Source organism: Ochotona curzoniae, unplaced genomic scaffold (assembly GCF_017591425.1).
Source record: "Ochotona curzoniae isolate NIBS_2020 unplaced genomic scaffold, NIBS_Ocur_1.0 contig_4514, whole genome shotgun sequence".
In the NCBI taxonomy this organism is placed as follows: Eukaryota; Metazoa; Chordata; class Mammalia; order Lagomorpha; family Ochotonidae; genus Ochotona; species Ochotona curzoniae.
Window position 1 is genome coordinate 5286583 of NW_024466312.1, and position 25266 is coordinate 5311848.

The window sequence follows — 25266 nt, forward strand, 5'->3', positions numbered from 1 at the left end:
CATTCATTCCCTTATTCATTCATTCATTCCACCTTCCTCCCCCTGCCCCCATCTACTCTCTCTCTCCATCCATTCATCCACCCAGCACAGGATGCTGGCCCAGGGCTTTGGCACTGAGCAAGCAGAAATTGCTCCATTTTGTAGACCCCCAGAAGGAGGTTAAGGGGTATTGGTGGGGAACCAGGGAAAAACAGAACATGGCTGCACATGTTTTTTTTTTCTTTTTTTAAGACTCGTTTATTTTTATTGGAAATGTAGAAATATGGAGAAAGGAGGAAAGAGAGAGATCTATCTGCTGGTTCACTCCCCAGATGGCTGCTATGGCCAGAACTGGGATGATCCAAAGCCAGGAGCCAGGAGCTTATTCTGAATTTTCCTTATGAGAACAGGAGCCTAGGAACTTGGGCTATCCTTTACTGCTTTCCCAGGCCATAAGCAGGGACTTAGACCAGAAGTGGAAAGGCTAAGATTCAAGCCGGTGTCCATTATGGAATGCTGGTGTGGCAGATGAAGGCTTAGCTCGCTTCATCATAGCTCCGGCCCCTATGTCTAGCTTCTTTATATTAAAAATAATAATAATACATTTGAGAAGAGAGAGAATATGTGTGTGAGAGAGAATATGTGTGTGTGTGTGTGTGTGAGAGAGAGAGAGAGAAATCCCACCTGCTGTTTTTTCCTCCAAATACCTGCCATGGCCAAGCTGGAGCTGCAAGATGGGCACTCAGTCTAGGTCTCCCATGCAGGTGGCAGCAATCCAAGCACTTGAGCCATCATCACTGCTCCTCAGGGGCTGGATGAGCATCAGGAGCCAGAGCTGTGTGTTGACCCCTCAGCTGGGTTCCCTGGCAACCCCTGTGCCCCTTTGGAAGGGGAGGTGGGCAGCTTCACCCCCCCAAGCTGCCTCTGCTTCACAGGTGATATTTTGTTCATCAAGCATGACTTTGGGTGAACATGCTTACAAAGAGAATGTGGGGCTGAAGAAGGGCCTTGACTGCCAGGGCTTTCTTCCAGGGGTGATGGGCTCGGGGGTGTGAGTGGGTCTGGAGCAGAGCCAGGTAGGACAGTGGGAGGCCAAATCCAGTAAGAGCCCAGTGTCAGGGGAAGGGGCAGCTCCCCAGGCCACCTTGCCCCGCCCCCAGCCTGTAGCCTCAGGGCACTGTTGGATTCTCCAGGTACCTGGGCTGGAAGAGCAGTCCCCAAAGCTGGGACACTCCCAGCAACTTGGCTCTTGCTCCCACACGCCTGCTTTCTGCCCTAGGCTCACCCGCCATCATGACTGAACTAAGCACACAAGTGAAAAACTCTCTCAATGTCACCACCCCAGGCATCCGGATATGGAGGATTGAGGTGAGCTCTGGGCGGGGCTGGAGGGGGACAGAGCAGGAGTACCCATCATTTGCAGCATGCCAGCCCTCCCTTCTCCCGCTCTCCTCCCTGCTGCCCCTAACACCCCCCCCCCCCCCCCCACCGCTGACTGCAACACCCCTGCTGCAGGCTTCTTTTCTCCCTCTCCCTTTTCTCTCCTTTTCACCTTGGCCTTGGATTCCCTTTCTTGGCCCCCACCCCATGCATCCTCCCCACCGGCTTCCCCCGCTCTCTTCCTCCTGGGTCTGGATGCTCCCAGGCAACCCCTGTGCCCCCTCCTCTCCTTAGGCCATGCAGATGGTGCCTGTTCCTTCCAACACCTTTGGGAGCTTCTACGATGGAGACTGCTACGTGGTCCTGGCAGTGAGTTGGGCCTGTGGGGGCAGACTGCAGATTGAGGGTGGGGGTGCCCAGGAAGCTGAGGGTGTGCCCCCTTGAGGTAGCTCTGCACAACTCAGGAATGGAACTTCAGAGGCCTTTCCTGTCCCTGAGCTGCTCTCAGGAGAGGTGACCTTCTTCCCTGGGGACTGTCTGAGCTGGCACGATGTCACTGTCACTCAAGTCCATGCTTCCCAAATCTCTAGTCACCCTCTTAGTACCTTCCTGGTTTCAGTATACCCTGGTACCACCTGCACTTTTTATTTCTTGGGAAGATGGAGCAAAGAGGATACAAGGGAAGAGACAGAGAAAGATCTTCCATCTACTTTTTCACCCCTCAACTTGCCACCACAGCCAGGGCTAGAGTAGGCTGAAGCCAGAAGCTTGGAATCCCAACTGAGTCTCCCACATGGGTGGCAGGGACCTAACCAGGTGAGCCATCACCTGCTGCCTCCCAGAGTTTGCCTTGGCAGGAAGTTGGAACTGGAAGTGGAGCCGGGACTCAAGCTCAGATGCTGTGATACAGGATGCAGTTATCTCAAGCAGCTGGTGCACAAGATGCCTACGCCCAGACTTACCCCTGTCATTGTAACCAGACAGTGTAACATTATAATGAATGTTGGGAGTGTAACATGTATTCAGTTCAGTGCTGTTCAGTTTTATAAGCTATGTAGCAACCAAGAGGATGGGCATATACCGTTCCATCTTACAGTAAGCACTTGAGTGTCTTCACATTGGGCCTGCCCCATGCATCCCGAAGGGGGACTCGGCAGCATTTCCTGGTTTCCTCACAGGCCTCATGCATCTGCTTGGGAAACACCGGCGTGGTCCAAGCCTCATCCCTGTCTGAGATGAGGCAGGGAAGGGCATAGAGGGGAAGGCACTGCTGTGGGTTAGAGAGGTCCCTGGCTGCCAGCCCACGGCATGTATCTCCTGCGACCCAGGCCCCACGTGTGAGAGGCTGTGCAGCGTAAAAAGGGGGCCACAGGAGTCCAGCATGTCAGTGTCCTGGTTGTCCTCTCTCCCTAGACCCACAAGACAGGCAACAACCTGTCCTATGACATCCACTTCTGGATCGGCCAGGCCTCATCCCAGGACGAGCAGGGGGCGGCGGCCATCTACACCACACAGATAGATGACTACCTGAAGGGCAAGGCTGTCCAGCACCGCGAGGTCCAGGGCAATGAGAGTGAGACCTTCCGAAGCTACTTCAAGCAGGGCCTTGTGTAAGGAGGCCTGGGGACGGGCGAGGGGGTCGGGGAGGCAGGGTGCACACAGGCTACAGGGGCAGGAACACCACACTTGGGGGCCAGAAAGCGTCGTGGAGGTGATCAGGGCCCCAGGAGGGAGCCCAAAGTTTGGAGTAGTGTGTAAAATGGGCCCCACATGGACTTCTGGGGACACTTTTTTAAAAAAATGATTTATTTATTTGAAAGGTTGAGTTACAGAGAAAGAGAGAGACAGAGAAAAAGAAATTCTTCCATCTGCTGGTTCATTCCCCAAATGGCTGTGACAGTTGGGGTTGAGCAAAGCCAAAGCCATACGCCTGGAGCTCCTTCCCTGCCTCCCATGTGGGTGCAGGGCCTGAGCCTTTGGGTTGGCCCTCCTCTGCTGTTTTGCTAGGTGGCTTAGCAGGGAGCTGGACCAGATGCGAACCAGCTGGGATTCAAACCGGCATCCCTATGGAATCCACAGCGCAAGCCCCTTCTAGTGACCCTTCTATCACTTCTCTCCTCCTGCACCTTTCTGCTGCGGCTCTCTGCTTGACCCTGGCCAGGCCCTGAGGCCGTTAGCTATTGCTTGCGTGTCCTGGACCACAGCTCAGTGCTAAAGGTCACTTTCGAAGCAGCACTTTCAAGCCCTACTCTGGCCAGCAGGCAAGTAGTTGCTCTCTTCTCTCTCCACATTACTGGCCTTTCTGGAAGATTCTGTGGTTCTGGCCTACTGGCCTTGCTCATGGAAACTGCCTACTCTGAGCTGCCGCAGTCCCCACCCCTCCCATTTGTATCCCTCTCCTTTTTCCATGCCACAGCAGCCATGCACCGCTTGGGATGTTTGAATTGTGCCTTTCCCTCTTTTTCTTCTACTGCAAATCTTTGCCTTCACCCTCAGGGCCCTGACTTTATTCACAGGTCCCCAGCCCTTCTTGCCCCTTTGTTAGATTTTATGTTACCATACGCCCATCTGTGCAGGCTCCTTGCTCTGGTAGGATCTGCGTAAGGCAAGGAAGAGTCTAGGGATGCAGATTTTTTTAAAAAAAAGATTTATTTATTTTTATTACAAAGTCAGATATACAGAGAGGAGGAGAGATAGAGAGGAAGATCTTCCATCCGAAGATTCACTCCCCAAGTGAGCGTAATGGCTGGTGCTATGCCAATCCGGAGCCAGGAGCCAGGAACCTCCTCCAGGTCTCCCACGCAGGTGCAGGGTCCCAAAGCACTGGGCTGTCCTCGACTGCTTTCCCAGGTCACAAGCAGGGAGCTGGATGGGAAGTGAAGCTGCCGGCATTAGAACCGGTGCCTATATGGGATCCCGAGCGTTCAAGGGGAGGACTTTGCCATTAGGCCACACTGCCGGGCCCAGGATGCAGATTTGTAAAAATAGATTTATGTATTTTCATTTGAAAGGCAGACTTATATATATATATATAGAGAGAGAGATCTTTAATCTGCTTGTTCATTGCTCAAATGGTCCAAACAGCCAGAGCTTAGCAGATCTAAAGCCAGGAGCCAGGAGCTTCCTCTGGGTCTCTCAAGTGGGTGCGGGGGCCCAAGCACTTGGACCATTCTCTGCTACTTTTTTAGGCCATTAGTAGGGTACTGGATGGAAAGCAGAGAAACTGGGACATGAATTGATGCCCATATGGGTTGCCCAGTGCCCATATAGATTGCTGGAGACATATATGGAGGATTAGTTTACAGCGCCACTGTCCCTAGGGTGCAGTCTTTAAGGAGGCTCTTACTATTATTAGACAAGCTGCCCTGGCCCTTGCTGGAGCCTGACAATGACCTCTTCCTTTAAGTTCAACTCTAAGTGTCTCCTTAGGTTGACTGGGTCCCAGATTGCCCTCAGCTAACCCTAGAGGCAGCCAGGCAGCCAGGACCTGGGGACTTAGGGGTCTTGCACACCTGCCAGTCCATGTTTAGGCTCAGCTCTCTTTTCCTCTCAGCATCCAGAAAGGGGGCGTGGCTTCCGGCCTGAAGCAGGTGGAGACCAACTCCTACGATGTCCGTCGGCTGCTACATGTCAAGGGCAAGAGGAACGTGGTGGCCGGAGAGGTAGGACAGATTCCCTGGGGGTGCTGGGGTAGAAGGCAGGAACCAAGCAGCCATGGGGGACAGGGAGAGGCAGCCAAGAGATGGACTCTGATTGGGGTCTGGGTTTCCCCTGACCTACTTGCCCCCTAGGTGGAGATGTCCTGGAAGAGTTTCAACCGCGGGGATGTTTTCCTGCTGGATCTGGGGAAGCTCATCATCCAGTGGAATGGGCCAGAGAGCAACCGCATGGAGAGACTCAGGGTACGCCTGCGCAGGTGCCTCTCCGCTACCTGCTCTGCCTCATAGTCAAACTGACCAGATTTTTGACCGGTGCCCGTGTTCCCATGCTTATCTCCTCTTGGCTCTTGGGGTGCTGTGCTTGAAGTTATCTCTATGGGGCAGGCGGAGTGGGGTGCTGTGTGTGTCTTGGGGTTCACCCAGGAAAGTGGAGTGAAGGTGGGTGGGTGGGGCAGAGCCTGTGCCCTGGCTGGGGGATGCAGGGGTGACGTGAAACAGCGGAGAGCCTCCTCACTACACTCAGGCCTGCAGCTGCTGTCTGGTAGGGGAGAGAGACAAGAGAAAGAGACTAGGTACATGGTTATGGCAGGTGGCCCTAGGGAAGATGGCACCTATGGGACTTCCTCACGTGTGTCAGATAAGAGGGGCCGGGAGGTAGGCATGAGTGGTATCCAGAGCTGCCCACTGGGTCCAAGAACTTTGGAACTTGGCAGTGTCTTCTTTTCTGAGATGTAAAACACCAAAAAGCTACAGATTGGGGGAAAATGGAGAGTCCAGCTAAAACGAGAGCCCTGGGCTGGGCTGGAGACAGAAACAAGTGCACCAGTTGGGTGGGCAGAGGCTCTGAGGCCAGGATGGGTAGCAGCCTCAACAGGTATGTGGCTGGTGCTGGGGATTAAAAGGCAGTTCAGTTAGGCAGATCCTAGTTCTTGATCAAGGCCAATAAACACCATCACCAAATGAAGCTCCCAAGCACCGTCCTCCTCCTGTCCATGGGGAAACCTATATTTCTGACAGGTCCCTTGCTGCTGCTGTGGGGCCCTGGGTCTGGGCATGGCAGGCACTGCCTTGTCCCCAGCCAGCCTTTCATGGGTCACCAATGCCTTCCTACCACAGGGCATGACTCTGGCCAAGGAGATCCGAGACCAGGAGAGGGGTGGGCGAACCTACGTGGGTGTGGTAGATGGGGAGGATGAGGCCGCGTCCCCTCAGCTGATGGAGATTATGAATCACGTGCTGGGCCAGCGCCGGGAGCTGAAGGCTGCTGTGCCCGATTCGGTGGTGGAGCCAGCACTCAAGGCTGCCCTCAAGTTGTACCAGTGAGTATCCAGCTGGGGTCTTCTCTGGCGCTGGGGAGGAGGCCTCTTGGTGGGCGAGGTGCCCTGACCAAGGGGCCCCACCGTGCCTTACCTTACCTTGCCTTTGTCCTGTAGTATGTCTGACGCGGAGGGGAAGATGGTGGTTAGGGAGATTGCCACGCGGCCGCTCACACAGGACCTTCTCAATCATGAGGTGAGAGGATGGAGTGGGGGAGGGGACGGGAAGGTGGACCCCAAAGCCAGCGGGTCCACCTTTCCCCCAAGCAGGAGAAATTCCAGGAGAGGAGAGACTTGTTGTTAAAGATCTCTTCATTGATTTTTTTTTTTCCTCCAAGGTGCTTTCTCAGTTTATTTTTTTGGTCTGAGATAACCTACTTTTAAATTTGCATTATACTCAAAGGTTCACTGTGTCACTATATGTCTTTATTGCTTTTTAAAGATTCATTCATCCGGGTCTCCCCATGTGGGTAGGAACTGAAGGACTGGGCCATCATCTGCCGCCCTGCCAGGCACTTTCATTAGCAGGAAGCTGGCTCAGACAGAGTAGCTGGGACTTCAGGCCAGGCATTGTTTGGGATGCTGGCATCCCAAGTGATGACTTAACTTACTGTGTCAAAATCCCCCACCCCAAGACTTATTTTTTTAAATGATGGGCTTTTATTTGAAAGGCAGAGGTACAGAGAGGAAGAGAAAGACCAGAGAGATCATTCATTCACCCTCCAAATTGCTACAACTTGAAGCTAGGAGCAAGGAGCTTATGCTGAGTCTCTCACACAGGTGCAAGGACCCAAGCACTTGGGCTGTCATTTACTGCTTTTCTACGTCATAGCAAAGAGCTGGATAGGAAGTAGAGCAGCAAGAACTCCAACTGGCACCCATATTCCCATATTTGAGTGCTACAGGTGAAGGCTTACTGTGCTATACCACATTGCTGGGCCAGGACTTACTTTTTTATTTAAAAAATTTATAGAATAAAAAAAACCCCAAAACACACAAAAAAGCAAATCAAAGCAAAAAAGCTTAAATCTATCTGAACGGCAGAGAAGGACAAGGTGTGAGAGACACTTAGCTAGAATTCAAAACTGAGGTCTCCTACATGTGTATTAAGGAGCCAAACGCTTGAGCAACTACCTGCTGGAATTGGACCCCAAGCCTGGCATTTCCAGTCTGGGGTGTAGAGGTCCCATGGGCACCAGGCATCTGCCCCCTAGAAGGACATTTTTGTGCCTGTCGCTACCCTAGCACCCAACACCATGAGGCTCTCCCCTGAGTCTCTCTCTCTCTCTCTGACTCCAGGATTGTTATATCCTGGACCAAGCAGGCCTGAAGATCTTTGTGTGGAGGGGGAAGAATGCCAACGCCCAGGAGAGGAAGGAGGCCATGAACCAGGCACTGGTAAGGAGGGGCTTGAAGCAGCACGGGGAGGGCAGGTAGATGTGGCCAGGGCGTAGCACCTGATGGAGGTCAGGAAGGCAAGGAGAGGGGCTGGGCCGGGTGCTGGCCTGGCCTGCACTGAGGGAGGGGTGGAGTGTCTTTGCATGCCAGGATCCCAGCAGGGCCTGCCCAGGGTGTGGCTCTCAGTTGCCTGCACTCATGCGTGGGTTTAGGACACCAGAAGGAAACAGGAAGTGGCCTTCCTAAGGAGGGTAGCGGGGCTATTGTCAGGGTTGGCCTGGGCTCTGCGATGGAACAAGAGCTGGGCGTGGCACGTGGTTTGGAGCTGTGGTGGGGTCAGGCCAGGTCTGATTTCTGATTACGGGGTTGAGGTTTAAAGTTAGGGCTGAGGTCTCAGTGAGGCTTGAGCTTGACTTGGGGTCACAGTAGGGTTTGGTTGGAAGTCACCCTTGGAAGTGGGTTTGGATTCGAGTTTGGGGCAGGCGGTCAGTATTGGGGCTGGGGACAGAGGGCAAGGACAGAGCCTCAAGGGATCCCCTCTCCCTGCTGCCTCCCCCAACCCAGAACTTCATCAAAGCCAAGCAGTACCCAGCAAGCACACAGGTGGAGGTGCAGAATGACGGGGCCGAGTCAGCCATCTTCCAGCAGCTCTTCCAGAAGTGGACGTTGCCCAACCAGACCTCGGGCCTGGGCAAAACCCACACTGTGGGCTCTGTGGGTGAGGATTGCGCTGAAGCTCTGGGCCGGGGTGGGTGCAGGAAGGGAAGTGCCGAACAAAGGCCAGGGGTGTTTTGTTTCCATGCTGGAAGCCCAAGTGTTCTAGGGGTCAGGGTGGTCTCAGGCTAGAGCCTTGTACTTGTCCCTCTTCAGCCTTAGGGGCAAGGAGATAGCATTCTGTAATATGGCTCTGCAGCTGTCTGTGTGGGCTTGGGTAAGCCACTGAAAGTCTAGCCTCGGTTTTTCTCATCCATAAAATGGGTCTAAGAATTGTAGCCATCACTCAAGGCTGTGGTGAGAACAAGGAGGAGGACCTCAACTAATGATAGTTGGGCTCATGATATTCTACCCCATGCTCCTACCCACCATCTTCCAGCTAAGGTGGAACAGGTGAAGTTTGATGCCACCTCCATGCACGTCCAGCCTCAGGTGGCCGCCCAGCAGAAGATGGTGGATGACGGGAGTGGGGAGGTGCAGGTAGGTGGGCTAGGAGAAGGACCCTGCTGGCTGGAGAGGGGACGGAAGCTCCCCTACCATCTTGGTCCTCACGCTGACCTGATCCTGATCCCAGGTGTGGCGCATTGAGAATCTGGAGCTGGTGCCTGTGGAGTCCAGGTGGCTGGGCCATTTCTTCGGGGGCGACTGCTACCTGCTGCTCTACACCTACCTGATTGGCGAGAAGCAGCACTACCTGCTCTACATCTGGCAGGTCAGGCCCCACCCGTGCCGGCCAGCTCAGCTCCCCTCCGCTGTTCCCCTGCTGTATCCACAGAATTGAACACTTTGGAGGATGGGCAGCCTACCCCTTCCAGGGACAACCCGATTCCTCTGGGGACTGCTTGGGGGCTCTGAGGTCCCATGAGGCACCTCATTTATGACTCTTTTCCTTTCCTTTTGATCCTCTTAATCTACTGTCCAAGTGTCATTGTCTTCTGTACCTGCTGTGCACCTGCTCCACCTGGGGGTATCTGTGTCCAGATGTGAGGCAGAAGGGAGAGACTTGGGTGCTGGAAGTGAGGGCTGTGATGCCCATGGTGTCCCCAAGAGGGAGGACAGTAGGGACTGGAGGAGATTTGGTGTTGGGCCTTGCCTGGGGACTGGAAAAGCCCTGGGTTTGGGACTGGGATCAGAATGGAGGTGTGGGATACAGCTGGGCTTTTGGCCATGTCTGGAGTGCAGGGCTGGCGGAAAGGAATGCTGATTTTGGGGTCAGGTCAAAACTGGGGATGGAGTTGTTCAGGCTAAGGGCTTCTCCTCTCTCACCACTTCCTGCCTGCTCATCTCCAGGGCAACCAGGCCAGCCAGGATGAGATTGCAGCCTCGGCCTATCAGGCTGTCATCCTGGACCAGAAGTACAATGACGAACCAGTTCAGATCCGGGTCACCATGGGCAAGGAGCCACCTCACCTCATGTCTATCTTCAAGGGACGCATGGTGGTCTACCAGGTGCGCTTGGCATGATGACGAGGAACTGGGCATCCAGGAGGGGATTGGAAAGGGAAAGGGAATAGTTGGGACTTGGGAGAAGCCCAGTTATTCATGGGCAAGGGATATCATTAAAGGCCCCATCACCTCTGTCCATTTGGGGATGGAAACAGCTATTGCATTTCTCCTGAAATAACAAGTGCTCATCACGTAACTCCCTGAATCCTCTGCATGAAAACAAATGGTTTGGGCTGATTTGCCTGGACTGCAGTCAATTAAGCAATAAGTGATGTGCTGAGTACCTAGTAAGCAGCCACCTCCCTCTGTTTCCCTGGAGGATTGGTTCCAGTGCTTCCTATGGATACCAAACTCTGGGAGCACTCAAATTCCTTATGTAAGTGGCACAGTACTTGCCTAGAACATACATACATCTTTTTTCATACATACACATATATATACATATGTACGCATATATATTCATATATATATTCATCTAATTTATTTGAAAGAAGAAAGGAGAGATCTCTCGTCTGCTGGTTTGCTCCCCAAATGCCCACCACAGTAGGGACTACTCCAGGCTGAAGCTGGGAGCCCGGATTTCCTTCCAGGTCTCCAAAGTGGGTGGCACACTTGAGCCGTCACCCGCTCTCCTTGGCACATGTTCATAGAAAACTAGAACAAGGAGAGGAGCCAAGACTCAAACCCAGTTTCTGTGGTACGGGATGCGGGGCATCCCAAGCAGTGTTGTAACCACCACCCTAACCACCAGCACTGGCTCCTTCAGGGAGAATGAATGGCTTATAATACCCGATAGAATGTAAGTGCCAGGTGAATGCTTGTTCTAGGATATTGTTTGGAGATAACGAGAAGAAAAAAAAGGCTGCATGTGTTCAAAACAAATACAGTTTTATTTTCCCCCTGGAGTTTATCTTTTGATCTGAGAGGCAGTGAGGCACACAGTGAGAAAGTACATGAGCGTCCATCTGCTGGTGTTCCTCTCAGAGCCAACAATGGCTGCCAGAGCTGGGCCAGGCTGAAGCTAGGAGACAAACTCTCAATCTACGTTGAGGTCTGCCACGTGGGCAGGAACCCACTTACCTCAGCCATCACTGCTGCCTCCTCCAAGAGTCTGCAGTAACAAGAAATTAGGAGCCCAGTGCTGTGGTGTAGTACGTTAGGCCTCTGCCTATGGTGCTGACACTCCCCTCCCCCCCCCCATATAGGCACTGGTTTAAGTCCTGGCAGTTTCACTTTTGATTTGACTTTTTGCTAATAACATGGGAAAGCAATGGCAGATGATCCAAGTTCTTGGACCCCTTCTGGACTCATGTGGGAGACCCAGAGGAAGCACCAGGCTATTGGCTTCAGAGCAGCCCAGCTCTGGCTAGTGCAACCATTTGGAGAATGAACCAGCAGACGAATGGAAGATCTTTCTCTGTACTTAAAAACAAAACAAAACAAAACAAAACAAAAACCTAAATGCCCGCTCCCAGCATATTCCTGAGCCATGGTTAGTTGTGTTTGTGGATGCAGCCCCTACACAGTCCTACACAGGCGAGAGAACAAGGCATGCGAACACTGCTTGCCAGCTCGCTGAGTACTGTCAGCTAGCACCATAGAGCACTGTAGTTCTGTGCCGGAAATAAGGTTGAGCTCTCAGCGGAGCATGCTTGCAGTCCTCCGGGAATCAGGCGAGAGTTCACGGTGGAAAGGAGTTTGGAGGAGCTTGGCCCTCCGTTGGCGTTGGCGGGGAATCACCAAAGGCTGAGGGAAGTTTTGCCAAGATCAGCAGGCGATGGCTCAGCTGGAGAGCAGAGGGAGGAGGCAAAACGTCCTCCTCTCTGCTTCTCCCTGCACCCTCTGCTGGCAGTCTGTCTGCTTCATTAAGTCACTCCTGCTCTGTCTCCCTGTCTTCTCTCCACACCCCCAGGGAGGCAGCTCCCGGGACAGCAACAACCTGGAGCCTGCGCCTTCCACACGGCTGTTCCAGGTCCGGGGAACAAGCGACAACAACACCAAAGCCTTCGAAGTGCCAGCCCGGGCTGCATCTCTCAACTCCAATGATGTCTTCATCCTCAAGACCCCATCCTGCTGCTACCTGTGGTGTGGGAAGGTGGGTCCCCAGTGCCCTGAGCCCCTGGGCAGACTCCAGGGCCTCTGCCAGAACTGTCTGTCTGGCACCCTTCCTCCACCCTACCTCTGACTACTGGTGGATTTTGAGCTTCTGCATCCCCATCTGTGTCTTGTGTCCTTTTTGTTTTTCTTTTAAAAGATTTATTTATTTTTATTGAAAAATCAGATATATAGAGAGAGGAGGAGAGACAAAGATCTTCCGTCTGATGATTCACTCCTCAAGTGACGGCAATGGCCGGTGCTGAGCTGATCCAAGCCAGGAGCCAGGAGCTCTTTGTGGTCTCCCATGCGGGTGCAGGGTTCCATGGCTTTGGGCTGTCCTTGACTGCTTTCCCAGGCTACAGGCAGGGAGCTGGAGCTGCTGGAATTAGAACCGGCGCCCATATGGGATCCTGGCGCATTCAAGGCGAGGACTTTAGCTGCTAGGCCACTGTGCTGGGCCCATTGTGTCCTTTTAGTCTCTGGCACCTTTGTCCGTCCCTGTGTAGGTCTGTCTTTATGTCAGGACTTGTTCTCTCTCTCTCTTCCCTATTCCTCTTCCTTCATCTCCATAAGGATGAAGGGATGTAGACTCTCCCATCTGTGCTCTCCTCTGAATGTGTCAAGGACAGAGGTGGCGGTGGTCACTGCCTCACCCAGCACAGCCCATCCCCCACAACACCCTACTTTTTCCAGGGCTGTAGCGGGGATGAACGGGAGATGGCCAAGACAGTTGCTGATACCATCGCGCGGACGGAGAAGCAGGTGGTAGTGGAAGGGCAGGAGCCAGCCAACTTCTGGATGGCCCTGGGCGGGAAGGCCCCCTATGCCAACTCCAAGAGGTAAATTTGGAATTCCTGTGCCCCAACATCCCCCAGGGCTGACTAGCCACTGTGCATCTCCTCTCTGTCCCCAGGGCTGAGGACTGTGAGCTGGGCTACCAGGGCAATAGGGCCAGCCGTGTCCATGCCCCGTGCCTGTGCCTCTGACCATGCCATGCGTAGGGCCTGGTGGGTGTGTTTCTGTGATAAAGAGAGTTAATAGGGGAGGCAGCTCAGGAGAGGGCTGGGCCCATATGCCTTTCAGGAAGGAAGTTCCAGAGCCGAATCTCTGCCCCTAGCTGCAGGTGCAGGCCTGAGGAGTGACGGTCATAACCTACTTCTAGATGTTTGTTTTTGTGAGTTCACTCCCCAAATGACTGCAATGGCCAGAGCTGGGCTGGTTCAAAGCCTGGAGGCTAAAGCTTCTTCTGGAGCTCCTACATGGGTACAGAGGCCTAAGCACTTTGGTCATCCTGCATTGCTTTCTCAGAAACATTAGCAGGGAACTGGATTGAAAGTGGAGCAGTTGGGACTCAAACTGGTACCCATATGGGATGCCGGCACTTCAGGCTGAATCTTAGCCAATTACACCAGGACACTGGCCTCCCAGATAATTTTTCTGAAGATCTCTGTGATCTGCCACTTTGCCCCTCCCCCCACCCCATAAAGTTGAAAGCCAAAGGGCTAGCCAGCAGAAAGGAGGGAGAGGGCAGTGACCGGAAGACACAGAGCTATGGAAGACCTCCCTAGAAGGGATTTGTTTCTGGATTTTATCCTCCAGATGAACACAGAGGGGAGGCAGAACATTTGGTGGGGGAGACCCTTGCCGGTGAGAGCCCTGGGGAATCTGTGGTCTCCTCGCCCCATGCTGCCCTCCTCCCCACATGGTTTCTCCTGTACTCCCTGCAGGCTGCAGGAGGAAAACCTGGCCATTGCCCCGCGGCTTTTTGAATGCTCCAACCAAACCGGGCGCTTCTTGGCCACGGAGATCCCCGATTTCACCCAGGACGACCTTGAAGAGGATGACGTGTTCCTGCTGGATGTCTGGGACCAGGTACAGGATCCAGGGCCAGGGACCTGTGCCCCCCGACACCCCCCGCCCCAGCTCTGCATTCCTCAGCTGAGACCAAGTGGCTTTGTGGGCAGGTGCATGTTGGTGTGTTTTCAGATCCTGCTGCACCTTCTCCCCGGGAATCCCAGGAGCCCGAGAAGGAAAGACGGGGGAGAGGGGAGAAGAAGCTGTGTGCAGGGCTGCTTCCCAACATCCTCCTTGGTTCCCATCAGCAGGAGTGTTTTTAAGCTTGCAAGAGGCTGGGAGTTGCATGTTTACAGAAAGCATTGATCCAACTTTCTCTTCTCCCGTGTGCAAAGTCAAGGCCAGTGGGATGTCCATGAGTGAGGCTGTTTGGCTCAGGCAGTGGCTGGGTCAGCAGGGCTCTGCCACTGTGCATCTACAGGTCTGGGAGGACAGCAAGGAATGAATGCGTGTGTGTTGGGGGTGCTTTTCCCAGGTCTTCTTCTGGATAGGGAAGCATGCCAACGAGGAGGAAAAGAAGGCAGCTGCCACCACCGTGCAGGAGTACCTCAAGACCCACCCCAGCGGCCGTGACCTGGGCACCCCCATCATCGTGGTGAAGCAGGGCAATGAGCCGCCCACATTCACGGGCTGGTTCCTGGCCTGGGATCCCTTCAAATGGAGTGTGAGTGGCTGCGCCCTGCTGGGGCACATGACTGAGTGATTTGGGCAGGAGTTATTGATGGGGGAGGGCAGCTGAGGGCAGCAAAACCAAGCCCATTCAGTCCTCTGAGGAGGGGAAGGGGAGGGAAAAGGGGAGGGAAGCCGGGGTCTCAGAACTAATGCAGCTCCTGGGCCTTGCCTGTATTGGTTTCGCCCCAAGCTTCTGGTATTATCCATTAGAGTGGCACTGACAATTTCCGTTTCATTTAGCATAATTCAAAATGGAATTCCTCCCTAACCATGGTTTAAATGTGCCATGGCCACATGGAGCCAGACAAGACCATTCATGTCAGAGCAGAAACTTTTTTAGAAATAATTTTTTAAAAATTATTTATTTTATTTACTTATACTCGAAAGAGTTATAGAGCAAGAATGAGAGGGAAAGAAAGGGAGAGAGAAATCTTCCACCTAGTTCACTCCCCAAATGGCCAGAACTGACTGAGCTGGGCCAATCTAAAGCCAGGAACGTCTTCTGGTCTCCCATGTGGGTACAGGGGCCTAAGTGCTTGGGACATTCTCTGCTGCTTTTTTCCCATTAGTAAGGTGCTAGATGGAAAGTGGAGCAGCCAGGACTTGAACTTGTGTCTATATGGGATGCTGGTGCTGCAGGCAGAAGCTTAAGTTGATATAGCCAGTTCTGCAGAAGCTTCTAGAAGGTAATTGATGGATTCTTGGTGTTGGTTTGAAAGGATACGTGATGGCATGGCATTAAATTGAGCAACATAGGCTATGTGTGTAGTCCTGATCCAAGCACAGTGCGTTGGGCCACCATAGCATGCTTTCTGTGGAAGCAGAGGGCAGGCACTCTCGGGCAAAGGTATGCAGGCAGGACCTGACCACAGCTGCAGCTGCTCTAATTGGCATAGCAGGGGAATTCAGGGAACAAAGAGCTTTGTTTCCTCAAATTGTTTTTTTAATTTTGGTTTTTCCCCAATCCTGTGTTTGATGGGTTGTTTTGTTTGGGGGACAAAGTCAAATCTAGATATAAGATCATCTCCTTGGGCCCAGCATGGTAGCCTAACTGCTAAAGTCCTTGTGTCACACACGCCGGGATTCTATATTTGCACTGGTTCTAATCCCGGCAGCCCTGCTCCCCATGCAGCTCCCTATCTCTGGCTGGGAAAGCAGTTGAGGACAGGCCAAAGCCTTGGGATCCTGCGGCTGTGTGGGAGACTCAGAAGAGGTTCGTGGCTCCTGGCTTTGGATCGGCTCAGCTCTGGCCATAGTGGAAACTTGAGGAGTGAATCATCAGACAGAAGATCTTCCTGTCTGTCTCTCCTCCTCTCTGTATATCTGACTTTCCAATAAAAATAAAATGAAATCTTACAAAAAAAAAAAAAAAAAAGAAAGAAAGAAAGAAAGAAAAAGATCTCCAGGTCCCTGAGTCCCACCCAATGCCAACCTCTCTGCCAGTGATTTCCTGGGCTGGCCGGCTCGCGTGGAGCATGGTGCAGCTGCTTGTCTAGCCTCCTGCACTGGGGTAGCAGGTAGCATAATCCAGGGAGCTCTGTGTCTGCCTCCAAGCCATGTGCGTTCTGCCCCCTCGCCTCTCCAGTGGTGGTGGGGGGACTGCAGGCCCCAGCAGGGTTCTCACTGCTTATGTTGATCTCTGGGGGTGAGAAAAGCTGATGTCCCAGGTTGTATGGAGCAGGGACAGATAAACAGGCTGTCCTACTGTTTTCTGATTGGTTACCATCCCCAGTGCTGGGGGTTCTCCTCCCATCTTCTGCTCCTCCCACCGCAGCATTCTCTTGGAGTCCCGGAAGGAAGCTTTTCTTCCCACCCACCCATCTTTCCCACTTCCTGGCCATGCAGAATGTCTGATATGTTATTTAGTTTTTTTAAAAATTAATAACATTGTATTATGTGACACAGTTCCATAGGTATGTTATTTACGTTTACACAGAATACCAAATCCTATGAGGAACTGAAGACAGAGCTTGGGCAGTCTGGTGACTGGAGCCAGATTACTGCAGTAAGTGTGGCAAAGCCTTGCTGTGGCCTGGGTGCAGGGTTGGGGAAGAGAGGGGACTGGGGACATCCCTAACAAACACCAGGAGCCTGAGCTTTCCTTCCCCACCCCACCCCAGGCTCTGTTCTCAAGCTCAGTGGTACCCAGTGAGGGCATGGATGACGCAGGGACAAGGGAGAGGGGAGGAGAGGAGCCCGTGAGAATGCAAATTCTCAGGCTCCTCACCCAAAGATCCGGACCTGCAGACATGGGCTTGACTCCCGGGAAGCTGCACGTCACAGGGGGTTCCAGGCTGTTGGTCCCCGGAGTCTGCGTTGAGAAATGACTTGCCTATGGAGTGTTTGCTATTGGGGCTCCCTCTCTGGGTAGAACTTGATTTTCCAGTTAGTTGCCAGAAACGTGTGTGTAAGCTATAGGCTTGGGCCATGTGAATGTGCAATGGAAGCTTTTTCTTTCGAGAGCTTCACAGGCTTCCTGAGGACACAGGGCAGTGCCAACTCTGCAGACTTCAACAGTCCATTGGGATAATCAAGAAATGACACATGCGGCTCCTCCGCCCACTGGGCGAGGACCTGCAGGTAGCACTCAATAAACCCTTCTGAAAGGCACTGACAGTGCTCGGCTATAAACAGATAAATTAAAGTTAAGTGGACTTCTGGATGGCAATCTCTCAGTAGATAAAGAGAACGAGGGTCATCAATGCCCAGAGGAGATCTCCAACTCCCTGGGTTGGGGGACGCCATGGGGGAAGTTAATGAGTCATTGAACTAAACAGGTCAGCTTGGTCCCACTGGCTTGGGTTGGCTGGATTTCCCTAATCTAGCATGTGGCGTTCACAGCAGTGTGTGTGTGTGTGTGTGTGTGTGTGTGTGTGTGTGTGTGCGCGCACGCATGTGCGTGCGTGGTGAAGTGTAATGGGCTCTGGGAACATCTTGGAGTTAACGCCAGCATCCAAGAGGAAGGCAGTTGGGAGGTAGATATGCACCAACTGAAGTGATAACCTTGGGTCTCTGTCTGTCGCCTAGGAGGTCACAAACCCACAAGTGGAAATGTTTACCGCCACCACCAGCTTTAGTTCTGGACCTCTGCCCATCTTCCCGCTGGAACAGCTGGTGAACAAGCCTGTGGAAGAGCTCCCCGAAGGGGTGGACCCCAGCAGGAAGGAGGTGGGTCAGACGCCACCAGGCCAGAGATGTGGCTGTTGTATTGGCTTGCACAGCCTGACCACCTTGGATCATGTCCTATCGTGGTGAATAAGACAGGCCCTGGTGTTGAACTCCTGACAGCTGATAATTTGCAGGGGTGGGGTGTGGGGCTAGATCAGACACACCCAATGAAAACATTATCAAGTATCAGTGGTGATGAGTGCTGTGGAAGGCATTACAGAGGCTAAGCAGGTGACTGGGTGCATCAGAGATAAAGGATGGGGAAGATGGGGCTGAACTGTCAAAGTTGGAGGGGCCAGGGTGGCAATACTGTGGAGAGCTGGCAAAGGTACAGGGGCCCAGCTGGGCAGTGCACTGCCTGCCATGCTGGGGACTGCCTTGTCATCCGACAAGCACAAAGACACCATTTAGGATCAAAACAGTGACTGACTTGCGTATTTTTTTTAGGTTTTATTTGAAAGATGTAGTGAGAGCAAGACACAGAGAAAACCACTCCCCAAATGTCAATAAGAGACAGGTCAACCCTAAGCAAAGAGCCCAGAACTCTGTCTAGGTGTCCCGTGCAGGTGGCAGGGACTCAAGTCCTTGAGCCTCTACCACCTGCTGTCCCCAACTCATGGTGTACATGAACAGATTGCTGGGATTGTAACCAGAAACTCCTCTATGAGATGTGGGTATCCCAACCACTGTGCCATATGCCTGTCCCACATCTACATTTCTTTCTTTCTTAAAATAAAAAAATATATATAATATATAAATAAATATTTTATATATTATATAAAATTATAAATATATATGTTTTTACTTATTTGAAAGGGTTACAGAGTTGGAAGGCAGAGATCGCCCATCCACTGGTTCACTCTCAAATGGCCGGCACAGCCAGGCCCGGGCCAGGTCAGAGCCAGGAGCCTGAACTCCATTTAGGTCTCCTGCATGGTGACAGAGCCCCAGCTCCAAGCACTTGGGCCATCTTCTGTGGCTTTACAGTCGAACTTTAAAAAAAGTATTTGAAATGTAGAGTTACATAAAGATAGAGAACATGATGTCTTTGCTAGTTCATTCCCTAAACAGCTGCAATGGCTGGAGATGGGCGAGTCTACAGCCAGGAGCCAGGTGTGTCTTCCGGGTCTCCCACATGGATGCAACATTCTCTGCAGCTTCCCTAGGTGCAGTAGCAGGGAGCTGGATGGTTTGGAACAGGCGGTAGTGAAGAAGGAGGAGGTGAGGAAGAAGTGACTTAGAGAACACGTAGGAGACAAAGTCAATGGCTCATGTTTTCCTTTCTCAAGAGTGTGAGAAAGGAAAACCACTGCTCTCTGGGGTAGAAAAGCCTCAGTCAGGCCACCTGGAGAGGGACCTTCATGGACTGGAGGCACTTGGGAAACATGGAGCTTGTGACAACTGTCCGGTGAGCAGGCAGCTTGGAGACACCCTGCAGCAGAGCCAAGGACCCACGGGGCCTCTGGCAGCTGCACTGGCCTCTGGCAGCTGCACTGGCCTCTGGCAGCTGCACTGGCCGGGCTGGTGCGGGTCCCCTAGGGAGTGAGGACAGCAGGGAGTGCTTGTTAGCAACCAGTGATCAGTGTAGACTGCACAGTTAGCCAAGGGAGCTAAGAGGAGAGCAAATATGCTCTGTAGAAGAGTTAGAAGTCCTTCCACTGAGATAAGCTACAGAAGACAGAGGTCTGTAAAGAGTATAATTGCATTCTTTCAGTTTTTTTTTTTTTTATTACTAAGGGTTATTTATTTATTTATTTTTTGAAAGGCAGAATCATAGCGGGAGAGACAGATCTTCTATCTACTGCTCCATTCCCGAAATGGCTGCAACAGTCAGGGCTGGGCCACTCAAAAGCCAGGTGCCTAGATTCTTCTGGGTCTCCCTTGCAGGAGCTTAAGGACTTGAGGCCACCTCTGCTGCTTTTCCAGGCACTTTAGCAGGGAGCTGGATTGGAAATGGAGCAGCTGGGACTTGAACCAGTGCCCATATGGGATGCACTATCAGAGACGGTTACTTTACCACACTATGCCACAGCACCGGCCCCTCCTAGAGCTGTTTAACCCTTATATCTTAGAGGGCACTGCCATGTGTGCCCTCCCAGGTTCTCCCATCTGTGAGGAGATTGGAGTGTCCTGTCTTCACTCTGACACTGGGACAGTCCCAGTGCAAGTGCTGAACTTTAGCCAACCCTTCTTTGGTCCACAGAATGTGCTCTACAAAGGAAAGCTCAGCTCAGTGCTGAGAACAGCTGGTGTCTGCAGGCAGAAGTGACTTAGCTAACACCCTAACTGGCTAGTCGCAAAGCCAGAGCAAGAACCAGGTATAAGGAGAACTTTCTAGGGGCTGAGGCAAATGATGCTACTGAGACAGAAGATGGACACGTGGCTTCTTTTCAGCTGCAGCTTTTTTTTTTTCCAGATTTATTTTATTAGAAAGTAAGATTTATAGAGAGGAGAGACAGAGAAAGATCTTCCATCTCCTGGTTCACTTCCCAAATTGCCTCAATGGCTGGAGCTGAGCTGATCCAAAGTCAGGAGCCAGGAACTTCTTCCTTGTGTCCCACATAAGTGCAGCAGTCCAAGGATCTGAGCAATTCTCCATCTGCTTTCTCAGGTCACAAGCAAAGAGCTGAGTCAGAAGTGGAGTAGCTGGGACCAAACCAGTACCTCATATAGGATATGGGCACTTGCAGGTAGAAGATGAGTCAGTTGAGCAATTATGCCAGCCCTAGGCTTATTTTAAATTGACAGAATGAAGACAAGTCCATTAAGCTAGAACTGCCTGAAGGCAGCTGAGTGGTTTTTTCTTTTCTTTTTTTTTTAAGATTTATTTATTTTTAATGCAAAGTCAGGTATACAGAGAGGAGGAGAGACAGAGAGGAAGAGCCTCCTTCCGATGGTCCACTCCCCAAGTGGCCGAAATGGCTGGAGCCAAGCCAATCCGAAGCCAGGAGCTCTTCTGGGTCTCCCACGCAGGTCCCAAGGCATTGGGCCATCCTCCAGTGATCTCCCAGGTCACAAGCAGGGAGCTGGATGGGAAGCGGGGCTGCTGGTGTTAGAACCGGTGACCATTTGGGATCCTGGCGCGTGCAAGGCGAGGACTTTAACTACTATACTATCATGCCGGGCCCGGCAGCTGAGTTTTTAAAAAACAAAAACTAAACTGCAGTTGTCTTTGGCTGAATTTTGATCATGAAGATAGCCAGCATGCATTCTCAGAGGAGAGCTGGAGTTCAGTGTTAAGTGGGCCCACCTTAGAAGTCAGCTTTGCAGACTTAGAAGGTGAGTCAGTGACCAGAGTGGGGCGGGGACAGGGTCTGACCGTGAGCAGCAAGAAAGAAAGCAATCTAAGTGTTTGAGCACTGATGAGTAAACCAGAGAGGCGGATGTGGCCGTGGGTGAGGCTGGCAATCAGCTGGCAGGACCGCAAGGTTCAAGAGCAGGGTCAATGGAAAGATACAAGTCCATTGGGATGGGCAGTCTCAGCTATCTAGCCCCCTAGGGGGAGGTCAGAGTCCAGCAATCCTGACACCCTAGAGTCACCTGTAGAGGAGATGGGATGCGGCAGCCACAGCTGTGACAACCTAGGGGGGTTGGCTACAGATAAACTTGGGGTCCAGCAGCTCTCCTTCACCCAATAATGCCTAAGCCATTCATATTTACTGTTTTATTTAGGAACAGGGCTGGGAGTGGGGAAGGCTCCCAGCATCTAGTTCCCATCAGCCTTCAGGAGAGAATGCCCCAGGGTGGTCGCGGGGGTGGGGCGGGAGGCAGGTGGGAACAGGTTGGACAACAGGGACAGCAGACCTACCTGAGCAGGTGTGACGATCAGCAAATTACTCGATCTCAAGCTGTCCGCAGTCAGGAAAAATGCTGCCCAGGGCAGCTTCACTTTAGCGCAACAGCTCAGAGGGGGAAAAAAAAGTGTGTCAGGGAAGCCCTGGGTTCAGCCCCATCCCATCCACCTCCTGGTGTCTGCAGGTGCTGGGAGGGACTGTCCTGAGTGTACCCTGAGGGCACTGCCATCAGCAGAACAAAGGTCTTGGCCTAATCTTATCAGGGAAGATAGCCAAGGCCTAGAAAAGTAGACTCCCAGGTCTAGTAAAAAGATGAAATTGTGCTATCTAATCTTCTAGATCATTCACAGGAAGAGAGAAACCAGTCATTTGTCATCATTTGTTTTCTATTCACAATAACCAGCCAAAACGTGACCGTGTTTGTTCTTTGACCTTTAACTTCTCTCAGAATCCTTCCTCCACCTCAGTTGTACCTTGCGCTCTCCCAGCCATCTCTAAGCAAGGCCTGTTCTTATGAAGTCATCCAGCTGGTATTTTAAAAATACTATCTTTGTTTTTGATGTTTACAGTGTTGATCAGGGTGGGAAGGATCCGGGGTGGGGGAAAAGTGTGACCATAGTTTCCGGCTGCTGTTTTTCACACTGGAATGTAAATGATGGCTGAAGTTTAACATTACCTTCTGACTGGGAAGCCACGAGGGATGAGGGATGAAGCTCTTTGGTTTATTTTATTTTTAAACATGTATTTCTTTTTATTGGAAAGTCAGATATACAGAGAGGATAGACAGAGAGAAAGATCTGTCCAAAGATTCACTCCCCAAGTGGCTGCAATGGCCGGTGCAAAGGAGCCAGGAGCCAGGAGCTTCCTCCAGGTCTCCCACGCGGGTATAGTGTCCCAAGGCTTTGGGCCGTCCGTCCTTGACTGCTTTCCCAGGCCACAAGCAGGGAGCTGGATGGGAAGTGGGGCTGCCGGGATTAGAGCCGGCACCCTCCATATGAGATCCTGGTGCATTCAAAGTGAGGATTTAGCCACTATGCTATCGCACTGGGCCCTCAAGTAACATCTTTATACTTAAGAAAAGATTAATACAGTTCTTCCTTGGTATTCATAGGAGACTGGTTCCAGGAACCCTGAAGTTAAAAAATGTCTAAGTCCATTATAGGAAATGTATTGGCAAAGAACCTACACATCTTCCTATATATTTTAAATCATTTCTAGCTTACAATAGCTATACAATGTAAATGGTATGCAAATAGTTCCTATACTTTTTTTATTTTTAAGTGAAAGCCCTTAAAGAAATGTCTGGTTTCATTGACTTCGAACAGCAAGAGAGTGTGGAGGGGGAAGAGAAAACATGAATGAGTGGATTCCACCCTCCGGTTCACTCCCCAGATGCCTGCAATAGGGCTGCGCCAGGTGAAGCCAGGATTCTAAAATCTGCGCCCCGCCCCCCCCCTTTTTTTTTTTAAAAAAAAAAAAGACTTACTTTATTTTTATTGTAAAGTCAGATATACAGAGAGGAAGATCTTCCATCCGATGATTCACTCCCCAAGTGGCTGCAATGGCTGGTGCTGCACCGATCCAAAGCCAGGAGCCAGGAGCTCTTCCGGGTCTCCCACGCGGGTGCAGGGTCCCAAGGCTTTGGGCAGTTCTCGACAACTTTCCCAGGACACAAGCAGGGAGCTGGATGGGAAGTGGAGCTGCCGGGATTCGAATCATATAGGATCCTGGTGTGTTCAAGGCGAGGACTTTAGCCGCTAGGCCACTCCGCTGGGTCCCTGAAGTCCCTCTTGATGGAGGGTGACAGGAGTGTAAGCACTGGAGCCATTGTATGCTCTTCAGAAACAATCGGCAAGAAGCTGAGTTGGAGTTGATAGGACTAATACCGACACAGGTTGAGCTCGTGTCTGCTGGTTCACACCTCCAAGCCCAGTGATGGCCAAGGCTGGGCTGAGGCTGAGACTGCGGGTTAGGAGCTCATTCCAGTCTACCATGTGGGTCGCAGGAACCCAGCCACCTGAACCATCATGGGATGCCTCCCTGGGTCAAGAGCAGCTGGGGACTGAACCCAGCCAGGCACTTCTATATGGGATGGAGATGTCTTGTACTCTTTAGCGGAAAAAAACAAAACAAGTCCCAGCTCAACAGAGGCAATCTGGGAAAAAAACCATTCACCATGGCCCGGAGGGCTGGCTGTTCCTATCGCATGCCCCGTGTTGAAGCGCACAGCAGTGCCAGTAAGCTACATTAGCACTTGCCCTGTCATGCTTGGCACCCATCCAACTTGATCCAAAACAGAGAAGGGCCCAGGAGTGAGACTGCTGCTCAGGGTGACAAGCTCTTCTAGAAGGATCCTGTCTCCTGTGATAGCAGGACCTTGCATATCATTTGCTTATTTTGTGGGCCAGGCATGGTCTCACTGCTTAAGTGAAGACGAACTAAACAGCAGGTTCCTCACACCCTTTCTTTTCTTTTTTTTTTAGTTTTTGTTTTTTTTTTTAAGATTTATTTATTTATTGGAAAGTCAGATATACAGAGAGGAGAGACAGAGAGGATCTTTCATCCGATGATTCACTCCCCAAGTGACTGCAACGGCTGATGCTATGCCGATCCAAGTCAGGATCCAGGAACCTCTTCCGGGTCTCCCACGTGGGTGCAGGGTCCCAAAGGTTTGGGCCGTCCTCGACTACTTTCCCAGGTCACAAGCAGGGAGCTGGATGGGAAGTGGGGCTGCCGAGATTAGAACTGGCGCCCATATGGGATCCCGGTGCGGTCAACGCGAGGACTTTAGCTGCTAGGCCACGGTGCCGGGCCCATCCTCACACCCATTCATGCTACATTTTCATTCTCCTATAAGGAAGCAAAAGTTGGCCCTTACAAAATTTCTTTCATTTTATGAGAGGAAAGATGAAGGCCTGGGAAGAGAAGTGACTCCTTAACCAAGCCAAGTCCAATATTTCAATTCTCATTTTAGGGCTAATGTGAACTTGACCCTGATAGAAATAGAAGGGGCTCAATTGATCATCTCCCTTTTTTTTACTAACAGGGGACCAACCCCCAGGAAGCACAGGTGACAGTCTCCTCTCCACACCTTTCCTGGCCCTCAAACAGCTGCGGGCCTCTGCTGGTCATTGCATAGGTTCCATGCCACACTCCTGACCCACCAGCCCAGATGTTGGGGAGGAGTGACTTTGCTTCTGCTCTTTCATCTTCCAGGAGCACCTGTCTGTGGAAGACTTCACTAGAGCCTTTGGGATGTCTCCAGTTGCCTTCTCGGCCCTGCCTCGATGGAAGCAACAAAACCTCAAGAAAGAAAGAGGACTGTTTTGAGCAGCAGGAGGAACTGTGGTTGTAAAGCAAGCCTACCCACACTCCCAACACTGTCAGCACTTCCCTGTTTTTATTACTGCAATCAGTCCTTTGCTGGTTAATGAAGTTTGAAGTTGTACTTGTGAGCAGCCTGGCAATGGTATTTTTGCTTAGTAATCTCCAAATTCCTTTACAAAGATGATGCATCCACAAGGAGCCTGTGGTCCCCCTGAAGCCCTCAGGAAGGCGGTTGCTGGTTTCTATGCTGGGGTGTTGCACCACTTTTAACTACCCTACTTGAGTGTTCCTGTCTTTCATGAGCAACATGAATTGTGAGGCACCACCCTAGCTGCTTCTCTATCATGACGTGCTGTTGTCCATCGCAGGTGGGTGGAAGCAGCTTGCCATTATACATTCTCCCCAGGATAACAGCTTCTCCTTCTCACACGCATCTCCTTCATGTAGCCAATGAAAGCGGAC

At 51.9% G+C, this 25266-nt stretch overlaps 1 protein-coding gene across 1 annotated transcript; it reads left to right on the forward strand.

Moving 5' to 3' along the window:
- Positions 1 to 1272: 1272 nt before the first annotated feature.
- Positions 1273 to 24922, forward strand: VIL1 (villin 1). Its single transcript, XM_040986407.1, has 19 exons — positions 1273 to 1347; positions 1654 to 1728; positions 2773 to 2969; positions 4913 to 5021; positions 5151 to 5261; positions 6135 to 6337; positions 6452 to 6530; positions 7634 to 7732; positions 8297 to 8450; positions 8826 to 8926; positions 9021 to 9158; positions 9737 to 9895; positions 11805 to 11987; positions 12683 to 12828; positions 13717 to 13861; positions 14319 to 14507; positions 16452 to 16520; positions 17543 to 17683; positions 24694 to 24922. Exons 1-19 carry the CDS (start codon positions 1273 to 1275, stop codon positions 24805 to 24807), a joined length of 2487 nt encoding a protein of 828 aa, XP_040842341.1. The 3' UTR covers positions 24808 to 24922.
- The last annotated feature ends 344 nt before the right edge of the window (positions 24923 to 25266 follow it).